This window comes from Nicotiana sylvestris, chromosome 5 (assembly GCF_000393655.2).
Source record: "Nicotiana sylvestris chromosome 5, ASM39365v2, whole genome shotgun sequence".
NCBI lineage: Eukaryota > Viridiplantae > Streptophyta > Magnoliopsida > Solanales > Solanaceae > Nicotiana > Nicotiana sylvestris.
The window spans coordinates 132,750,763-132,761,873 of record NC_091061.1 but is presented as its reverse complement, the minus strand read 5'-3'; the positions used below and the strand labels follow the sequence as shown (position 1 = coordinate 132,761,873).

General features: G+C 34.2%; 1 protein-coding gene across 1 annotated transcript; it reads left to right on the top strand.

Moving 5' to 3' along the window:
- Positions 1 to 5,289: 5,289 nt before the first annotated feature.
- LOC104249316 (heavy metal-associated isoprenylated plant protein 23-like) lies at positions 5,290 to 6,537 on the top strand. The gene is made up of 2 exons (XM_009805714.2): positions 5,290 to 5,544; positions 6,010 to 6,537. The coding sequence occupies exons 1-2, from the start codon at positions 5,388 to 5,390 to the stop codon at positions 6,312 to 6,314; spliced, it is 462 nt and encodes a 153-aa protein (XP_009804016.1). The 5' UTR covers positions 5,290 to 5,387; the 3' UTR covers positions 6,315 to 6,537.
- Positions 6,538 to 11,111: the final 4,574 nt, after the last annotated feature.

Here is an 11,111-nt window from a genome sequence, read left to right as displayed (position 1 = left end):
TTTGAAGCTTCAAATAATGAATAATAGTTATGGTTGTCGATCTAACTGTACTTTTGGAAGAAGCTTTCTTCCACCTATAGTTTTCTATATCACTGACTTAGAAGATTGAATTCTTGAATGGAAGATAATTTATAGCCTATTGGCCAAGCTTCTTCCGAAGTCAAAAGCACTATTTTTCTTCCAAAAAATATTTTTCATCCTCAATTTAAGGTGTTTGGCTAAACTTTTTTGAGGGAAAAAATGATATTGGGAAGAAGTAGAAGTTAAAAAAAATAACTTCTCCCTAAAAACAGAAGCAATTTTGACTTTTTCTTTTTACAAAAAATACCCTTAGCAAATATAGTATATACCAAAATAACCTTACTTATTTTAAACTTAATATTTAGAATTAGAGATTGTATTATTGAGAACTCTCCTAATGTATAAATATGTTGAATGATTTTTTGATATATTTAAATCAACTCGAACAAATTAAAGTACTTTTCAATTTTATTTCATGCTATACCTAAATAAAATGAAAACTTAATTATAATCTTTAATAATAAATATTTGAGACTATTTATTTATTTATATAATATTAACTATTAATTAAAACTTTTTATGTCCTTATTCGTAATTTGATATTTATTAGTATTCTTTAAAAAGCTTGGTCAAGCACAAATTATTGCTCAAAAATGTTTTTTAGATTGATTAGCCAAACACAAATTGATTTTTTCAGTTTGGCCAAACGGACTATTATATTCTGATTTACATTATTAGAAGATAGGAAAAAGCGTCTCCACTCACTCTTTTGAGATTAAAACAAAGTGGAATAAACATTAGGCTCATAGAAGTATATTAGATATTTCAATCTAAACTCATAACAATATTATATTTTCTAACAGTATTCCTTTTAAACCCATAAATTTTTAAAAATTGTTTTAAATACCAAAATTTTATTGTTTTTTCTTTCTGAAATTTGGCACTCAATCTTGCCTTAAAATTTTATTGAGAAAAATACCTGACGCGCTTCAAGCGTCTTTGGTAAAGTAATTTCTTTAAGCATAAAAAACGCGCCATGAGGCTCCCAAAATAAAGCATAAATACACCTCACACACGTCAAAATCAACCCCTAACAACTCCTCTATATTTTAACCCAAAACAAATAAAGGAAAAAATGAAACCAGCTCCCTCTTCACCAATATCGACGGTTGTATTCAACAGAAATACCTATGATATGGACACGTGTTGAGGATGCATATACCTCGAAACACGTAGAAGCTACTCTCTCTATTATTGGTGGTTTTCTTTCTTTAACGTGGCCCCCACTCTTGCACCTTCCATTCAACGTCTAATTTTATCATATTAACTCTTGATACACAAAAAAGAACTCTATTGACACTAGTCACCTTCTTAGTGGTCGTTTGGCATGTTGTATAAGGCAATTAATCATTGTATAAGAAATTGTGTTAAATTACAACATTGTTTGATTGTAATTTCAAATGTAGTATAAGTAATTCATGTATTATTTTATATACCAATTGGTGTATTGTCTTATCCCCTGTCAATAGGGAATAACTAATCCATATAATATTAGTTATACGTAGATAAAGTACCAAAAGGACAAAACTATCTTTTTCCAAGAAACTTATGTAGACCAAATATCCTAAGGTATAATTATAAGTTTATTATTTTTTAGTTTAAAAACAAATAAATAATTTAGATGATACTTTGTATACTCAATTAAGTGTAATGAACCGAATAGCTAATAAGAAATAATCATACTATTAATTTTCGTATTGTTAATATCTGCATTGCTAATCCATTATAGCTTATCTTTGATCCAAACAACCCCCAGAGGCTACTTATTGTGTACTTTTATTTACGGTGTGATTCTGTGCTTTTGACCTTCTCTCTTTTAGCCCAAAAAATTCTTTCTTCCCCATTAAGCATTACTGTTCAAGTCTTAATTAATAACTAAAACACAATAAATTAATACTTCTTCTAGTACTCTTAGCCAGAGTCGGCCCGACGAATTTTGTAGCTTAAAGTCAAATTTTATAAGGGGCCTTAACTTTTAAAATTATTTATTTGAAGTCTATTTTTTTTTTAACTTTTCTTAGATACAAAGTAATTAATAATTTTCCTATAATCAATAACTCCTAATAAGTATATTTCAGTTGACAATATAGCTAATCCATTTAATCTTTCTTGAGACGTTGTTAATGTTAGGTGATATTTTATCAATTTTAATTTTTACAACTTCTTTCCGCTGAAGCAACGGTAATAAGAGTTATTAACATTATTCCATAACCAATATAGACATTTGGAAAAGAATCAAATATTTATATTTGATTGAGTGTATCAATTAAACTGCTTCTCCATCTTCTAATTGTACTGTTTTTCTTGATATTTTTAATTCAGAAAATAAATATAAACCATCAATATCGAATTGATTAATATGCTTTAAGGAACATTCAAGATTGATGCAATATTGTTTTAAATTTTCATCATCTAGTGATCTTAGTTTTTACCGCTAAATAGAAAATTAAAAATAGTTTCATAAGCTTCGAATTGTTAAGTGAAAAAATAGCCTTGTCTACTATGTATAAAAGTAATCAACTCTAAAGGATTCTTTGAAAGATTTTGAGATTTCATTATTAAATTCTCATCAAATTGTCACTTCCTACATATCACACATTTCTTACGAAATTTGAGTTCGATATTCATTTCAAGTGCAATTTCGTTGGCAGAAATCATAGCAGTTGTATATCCTTCTTCTCTATATTTGTTAAAGAAAAAAACTTTTTCTCTTTACAATTTTTTTTAAAACTTATATAAAGCTTATTAGGTGTAACAAAAAATGGGGCCCCGCAAATATGGGGTGTAAAACAGTTGCTTTACTTGCTTTATGGAAGTGCCGTCCCTGCTCTTAGCTCCTGACACTACTAGAAATTTGGCAAAAACCGACCAAGAAAAACCGACCAACTTTGGTCGGTCAAAAAACCGGCCAAAAACAGACCAAAGTTGGTTGGTTTTTCAAAATATTTTAATTTTTAATTTTTTGTTACGAAACCGACCAACTTTGGTCGGTTTTCTTTGGCGCAAAAAGCGGGAAACTATTTTTGAGTCCCGCGAAATTTATTTTTCAAGAAACCGACCAACTTTGGTTGGTTTTTGCAATTAAAATTAATAATAATTAATATTAAAAAAAGAGAAAATGCATAAAGTACCCATTAAACTTGTTCGGGAAAATCATTTACACACCTAAACTACGGGCGACCTTTTACCCCACTATTTTCATCTAAACTAAATTTAATATCTCATTCAAAATACTGAACCAGTCTTGTGGTGGGCTGTGTCAACACGCGCCATACATGTATCAATTACTACACTATTTTTTTTTATTATATACTTCTTCTTTCCTTTTCTATTCTTTTTTTTTTATTTCATCTTCTTCACCTTTCTTCCTCGTTATTTTTGTCATTGCCACTGTGGAAGCCATTCACAGCCATAACCTCCCTTAAACACATCAACTCTATCTCTATTCTTCTTTTTTTATTGTAGATAAATTTATTTGTGCCTTTGACATTACACGGAATTAAGGAGAAAAGGGGTCGGAAAGCTTACAGATCAGCTCTATCTCTATTCTTCTTTTTTCATTGTAGATAAATTTATTTGTGCCTTTGACATTACACGAAATTAAGGAGAAAAGGTCGGAAAGCTTGGGATAGAGAGAAATGTTTGGTTGGCCGGAAAGTTTGGTATCGTCGGTACCGTATTTTTTGACAAGTTGGGTTTGTGCTCCTAATTCCCTTCGTCTGGGTTTTCTTAGGAGAATTTTTGTCACTTTATTCCTCCTAGTTTTGTATTGAAAGAGTGAAGAAAACCTAAGATATAGAGCCACTACTTAAGGACCTATAAATTTTCTCCAGTCGGAGAATTTTCCGGTGACACCTTGTCTTCTTTTCAACACTATGTCTGGTTCTAAAGAGGTATTTTTCAGCAAATAGATGAAAAATAGGATGGAAAAAATCTCAATTGAAGAAGGACGGAGATAAGGATAAGATCATTGGAAATGGATATTTTAGCAAGCTAGAGCCATTGGTTCCTGCTTCTGTTAAATGAAGAAAGAGGAAAAAAACGAAAAAGAAAAGAAAAATGAATAAGAAAAGAGAAAAACATAGTATTAAGTTAATTAGTTATAATATCCAATAGGAAAGTGACACCTGGACAATTAAATTAGTTTTAAGTTATTTTTTTTTGCCTTCACGCGCATCTACAAAATGAATTATACGTTTTATGCCAGGTCATCATTCAAGAGGGTATTAAATTCACTTAAGTTTAGAATAAGGGGGTAAAAGATCGCTCGTAAAGTTTTGGTGTGTAAATGATTTTTCTGAACAAGTTTAATGGGTACTTTATGCATTTTCTCTTAAAAAACCGACCAACTTTGGTCGGTAAATTCGGCAGGTCATTTTAAAAAACCGACCAATTTTGGTCAGTAATTTTATTTTTTAACAAAATCGACCAACTTTGGTATGTTATTTTCGTGCGAAAATACAATTATAGAGTATAAATAAAAAATAAGACAATCTTAAAACAAAATGCACTAATGGTTTAGTGGTAGAATAGTTTCCTGCCATAGTACACACCCCGGTTCGATTCCCATATGATGAATCTTTTGATTACATAATTAAAATACCGACCAACTTTGGTCGGTTTTTTCTTGCGACCAACCTTGGTTCTTTTACCTTTATGACCAACCTTGGCCAGTAATTAACGACCAATTTTGGTCGGTATACTAAAACGATCACCAAAATAGCGACAAAGCGTGTTTGGATGCGTTTTGGTCGGTAATTTGCTAAAATCGACCAACATTGATCAGTTTTTGTGATCGCTAATTACCGGATTTTTAGCAGTGTGAGTATCTTGTATTGTAATGGAAGGAGTATTGTTTACTGATTGAGGTCAAGTACTAAACTCCTTTTAAAATCAAGCTCATAGGACCGTCAATTTCGTGTTGTCCAATGGGGGGCCATCTTTCTCTTTTTAAACAGTGTTGGAGAAAAGAAAACGCCTATAAAAAGAAGTAGGCCTGTGTAAAGAAAGATCTCATCTTATCAAAGGAAGCAAAAAAGAAAAGTTTTAGTAGAGGGAGCAGCCTTTTTGCTTTCTCCCTTTTGTCCTTAAGCCTGTTCTAAAGCAAAGGAAAGAATCCAAGGGAAGTTTCTTACAAAGTCTTCCCTTTCATTAAAATCTTTTTAGTATAAATTTACTCATATAATTAACCCACTTTCTTTCCTCAGAAAAGGTTCAAAGTCTCTGATGTTCACTTTCTTCCTCTAAATTAAATTAAAGTTGTGTTTCATAGATATAGATATTTGCTTAAAGAGAGAAAAAGAAAAATGGGTCTAGGAGGAACTTTGGAGTATATTTCTGATATCATGAGTAGTGATAAGCCCAAAAAGAAGAAGAAGCAGTTTAATACAGTGGAGCTCAAAGTCAGAATGGATTGTGATGGCTGTGAACTTAAAGTCAAGAAAGCTCTTTCTTCCTTGAGTGGTAAGTACGATAACTTCATTCATCATCATCTTCTTTTTTCCCATTTACAAACAATTACTATCAGCTTTGTTTAGCTAAGTTAGCTGAAAGATACTTTTAACATGCTGATATCAGTGGCAAAGTCAGGTATTTTCCAAAAAAGTGAAAAAAAATGACAGACAAACTAAAAGGTATTCAATATATGTTATATACCACTAAAATATAATATTTTATTTATATATGAGGTATAATTTTTCGACCTTTAAGAAATGTAGCTTCGTTCATGGTTGATACTGTTGTGACTCAACTACAGTTTTCTCAATGTCTCACACTATTAAAAATTTCCTTATAGTTTATATGTAGTTTATTTTTTATCAACTTCCAATATGCGAATTTGTTCCCACACCCTACACACGAGATATATCCAATAATTTTAAAGTTAGGTATATTAAAGCTGAAATATTTTGGTTTTGGTTATAATTGCAGGAGTGAAGTCTGTGGAGATAAACAGGAAACAACAGAAGGTGACAGTAACAGGATATGTGGAAGCAAACAAGGTGTTAAAGAAGGCAAAGTCAACAGGGAAGAAGGCAGAGATATGGCCTTATGTCCCTTACAATTTGGTGTCTCAGCCCTATGCTGCAGCAGCTTATGACAAGAAAGCACCACCTGGTTATGTCAGAAGAGTTGATCAGAACAACTCAACTACTGGAACAGTTGCAAGATATGAGGACCCTGCCTATACCAACATTTTCAGTGATGACAACCCTAATGCTTGCTCTATCATGTAATATTCTGCAAATAACTGCGCCTTAATTCCAAATTAGTTGTAGTCAGCTATTATTATGGGAGTAATATTCAAAAAATTTAGAGCACTGCAAGTTTGTGTGCAGGGTTTGGGATTGGGTCGAAAGGTTAACTGCTGTGGTTGTAAGTTTTGCATGGGTGTTAATGAGCGGAGTATGTATCAGAAATAACTTTGTACTTTCACAAAATTGGGGTATAGTTTGCGTACACTATCGTTTATATACCTACTTGTAGGATGTCACTAAATTTTTTTGATATTGTTGTTGTTGCATGGGTGTTAATGAGTAGGGTTGGGTTTTTGGTACAGTCTGGAGTACTGAATGAGCAGTCAAGCAAATAATTAGGAATTTACAATGGGGGTGGTTGTAATAAACCTGCTACTTGTAGTAATAGAAGAATACTACATTGTCATTTTGAATGTTATATTCTCTTTCGCTTGTTTGTTTTTTTCTTCTTTTTTTTAAGTGTAATTTCTACTATATATTTACAGAAAATTTTCACAATTATCTAAAAGATAATTATATGTAATTGTGCATAAAAAAGGGAATTAGCAACCTAAAAAATAAGATGGGCTACTAATACAATAGATTAAAATATACTAATAATATAAAAAAAAATTGTACCATTTAGGGTCTTTTGATTTATGACTTCGACTAATTAATTGCAACATATAAGATAATACAACGTTTGGTTGGCTTCATGAAAAAATTAATTATCCTATAAACTAATGCGAGGCTTGATTGGCAGTGTTAAATAATATAAGTGTATTAGCAATGCAGAGATTAAACTATTTAAAGACAAAAATACTCCTTTTTTATGCATAATAATGTTCTCATAAGCATAACTGCATAACAATCTCTTTATTACTATTAATCATGGACTAAACAATCCAAATATTATATATAATCCCATCATAACAATTATGTCAACCACACGAGCCCTATGAATAAAAATTCGATTTTCTACTTGGGATGATGTTTGATGATGAGTTTCCTCTCTGCTGGTTGTACACAGCTGTAACATTGATATCACAGCAAATTAGCTGGTTGTTAACGTTCATGACCCTCTCCTATTGCTGGAAACTGTTGGTACAAATAATTTTGGGTCCAACACCCACGGTTTAAGTAGGACTTCTTGAGTTGGTGAGGACGGGAGCCAGTGGAGGTGTAGTCCTTTCAAAACCAAAAGAAAACAAATTGAATAAGAAAATGAAAGAGTTAATATATATATAAATTCCTATAGTTAACTTACATACAAAAATAGTTGAATGTTTTATTAGCTAGCATTTGGATATATATCTGGTTGAAACTTGTAAAAACAAGATTTTGAAGATGAGATGAAAATTAATTTTTAAAAGTTGCAATTGTATTTGAACATGCATTCTACTTGCAAAGAATTTGAAATTAAATTTTGCGGGTAAAAAACTTCAAAAACTACTCTAAAATTATTTTTGGGATTTGAAGATTTTTTTAAAAAAATATGTCAAAAAATAGTTAAAATCAATAAAGAAACAGATATTTAAAGATAAAATTTGAAAAGAAGCTCCCAAATCTTATGGCCAAGCTTTTTTTTGGGCCAAAAAAACACTTTTGGCCAAAAATTGAGGTGTTTGGCCAAGCTTTTGGAAGGAAAAAAAAGTATTTTTCAGGAGAAGCAGAAGTAGTTTTGGAAAAGCAGAAAAAAGTAGCTTCTCTCCAAAAGCACTTTTCGGAGAAGCACTTTTGAGAAAAATACACTTAGAAGCAGTTTTCAAAAGCTTGACCAAACACTAATTACTGCTCAAAAGTGCTTTTCAAATTAATTAGCCAAATACAAACTGCTTCTCACCAAAAGTATTTTTTAAAAAAAGTACTGTGACGACCCGCCTAGTCGTCTCATGAGTTACCGCTCCATTTTTCCCATTTCTGCTTCTTTATGCTTTCTTTATCCGTGTTATGTGATATCAGGTTGGTCGGATCGAATCCGGAATGAATTTGGTAAGGTTTGAGACACTTAGTCTCTTTTGAGGAAGCTTAAGTTGGAAAAGTCAACCGGATGTTGACTTATGTGTTAGAGGGCTTGGATGTGAGTTCCGATGGTTCGGTTAGTTTCGGGAGGTGATTTGGGTCTTAGGAGCGCGATCAGAATGAGTTTTGGAGGTTCATAGTAGATTTAGGCTTGAATTGGTGAAGTTGATATTTTGGCGATTTCCGGTTGGTAGGCGAGATTTTGAAATAGGGGTCGTAATGAAATTCTGAAAGTTGTAGTAGTTCCGTTGTGCCATTTGGGATGTGTGTGTGCAAAATTTCAGGTCATTCGGACGTGATTTTGTTGAGTTTTTGATTAAAAGCGTAATTTAGAAGATTTTGGAAACTTAGGCTTGAATCCGATGTGTTTTGGTTGATTTGATGTTGTTTGAGGTGTTTTGAAGATTTGTACAAGTTTGAATAAGGTTTTAGGATATGTCGGTACCTTTGGTTGAGGTCCCAGGGGCCTTGGGTGAGTTTCGAGGGGTTGAACGGATCACTTTTAAGTTAAGAAAATTGCAGATTTTGGTTTCAGCGGTTGCAGACATTTTGGTCTTCGCAAGTGGACCCTCGCGTTCGCGAAGGGTCAGGAAGGGAGGCGTCAGGTTTGGCCTTCGCATTCGCGAAGGGGAGTCCCGTGTTCGCGAAGGCCCGGAATGGTAAGCATCGCATTCGCGATAGGCTTGGTCGCGTTCGCATAGGTTGGTGAAGCTGAGGCATCGCGTTCGCGATGGTGAGGTCGCATTCGCGAAGAAGAGTTTTGGTCAACAGAATTTTTGTGCTTCGCGAACGCGAGCCGTTGACCGCGTTCGCGAAGAAGTAAATTAAGGCCTGGGCAGAATGTTTAAATACTCGTCTTGTCCGCGATTTTGGGGTTTATTTCCTCCATTGTTGGTCGTTTTTGGAGCTTTTTGAAGGGGATTTAAGAGGGATTCAAGGGGAATCACTTGGAGGCAAGATTCTTGGACTTAAAACTTGATTCTAATGTAAATTTCACCTAAATAATCATGGAAATTTAGCCAAAAATTGAATAACTAGGGCTTGGAAATTTAGACCTTTGATTGAGGATTTGAAGGACCATTTGAGGGCGGATTTAAGAACTTTTGATATGTATGAACTCGTGGGGAGATAAAGAATCTATTAATATAAAAATTATCGAATTCCAAGATGTGGGCCCGGGGTCGGGTTTTGGTAATTTTGGGATTTATGTTGTAAATTGATTATTTTCGCTTGGGCTTCATTTCCTTGGCATATTTTGACGTCCTCGTTCTGATTTTGGATAGATTCGACGCGAGTGGTGGCCGATTCGAGGGGCAAAGGCATCGCGAGCTAGAGATTTGACCGGTTCGAGATGAGTAATGATTGTAAATGATGTTCTGAGGATTTGAAACCCTGGATTGCACATCGTAGTGCTATATTGAGGTGAGGCACACGCTTGATGACGAGTGTGGGGTCGTGCACTTTTGGGGATTGTGACTTGGTCCGTCCCGAATTACTATTTGACTGCGTATTTGACTAAAATCTATTTGCTATCCTCATGATTTGGGCTGAATGCCATATTTGGGCCTTTTGCAAACTATTTGAGTCTTTTGGGGATTTTTTTTACTAGTATTTCCTCACTGTTTTGACTTTATACTTGAACTCAGTCATGATATATTTCTCTATTTTTCGTACTCAGCCATGTTTACTCTATCTTAACACTTACATGATCTTTTAAATGATATTTTGGGCTGAGAAACATGTTTTACTATTGCCCGTGTGGCTTGTGAGGATTTTGACTGAGTAAGGCCGAGGGCCTATGTTGTGAGGAAACATTTGATATTAATTATGAGGTCGAAGGCCCGAGATATGTACGCCACGAGGTTTCTTGATTGATATGAGGCCGAGAGCCTAGTGATGATGCCACGAGGTGGCTTGATATTGCGCTTAGGCCGTAAGGGGCCCTCCAGGAGTCTGTACACCCCCAGTGAGTGCGGGTACCCATTGTGATATGAGATTGAGCCCGTGGGGCTGGTATTGTTCTATGTGATTGCCCAAGGGGCTGGTACTGTTTTGAGATGTTGGCCGAGGGGTGGATTTGTTGATACTATGCCCGAGGGGCGAACCTTTATGTGTTTACTTTTCGTAATTTACTGTCAGTTACCTGCTTATTTGTTAAAAAAGGCTTTTCACGAAATTACATTTGATATAGAGGATTCTTGCTTATCTTTCACTGATTTACTAATTTTTAAATGGTTTTACTGCTTCATTATAGAATGCTTTGTGCTTTACGTGATTTCTTTCTTTCAGTCTTTATTTACATTTGTTACTCAATGAGTTGGAGTACTCACTTTACTCCCTACACCCTGTGTGCAGATTCAGGCGTTGCGGATCTTGCTAGTACGAGTTGAGAGCTCCCAGCAGATATCGGAGTCCACGAGGTAGCTGCTCGACGTCTGCAGTCCCGTGTATCTCCCTCTTTATCATTTCTATCTCTTATCAGACATTTGTAATAGTTTGGGAATTTTTCAGACTTGTATTAGGTTTTATAGATGCTCATGACTAGTGACACCCCGATATCGGGCTGTGTTTGGGCTGTATTCCGCATACTATACTATCGTTTGCTTAAACTTTGGTTCATTTACTCATGTTTAGACTGTCTCTTAATGCTTAATTATTAATAATTGGAAAATGGAAAGTGTCGGCTGGCCTTATCTTCAGGAGAGGCGCCATCACGACCGAGTCCAGGTTTGGGGTCATGACAAGTTAGTATTAGAGCCTAGGTTACATAGGTCT

Excerpts from the sequence above, each read along its gene's own strand:
- LOC104249316 (XM_009805714.2), top strand. The coding sequence starts at position 5,388 with ATGGGTCTAGGAGGAACTTTGGAGTATATTTCTGATATCATGAGTAGT. Across the intron at positions 5,545-6,009 it reads AGCTCTTTCTTCCTTGAGTG|GAGTGAAGTCTGTGGAGATA; the intron begins GTAAGTACGATA and ends TTATAATTGCAG.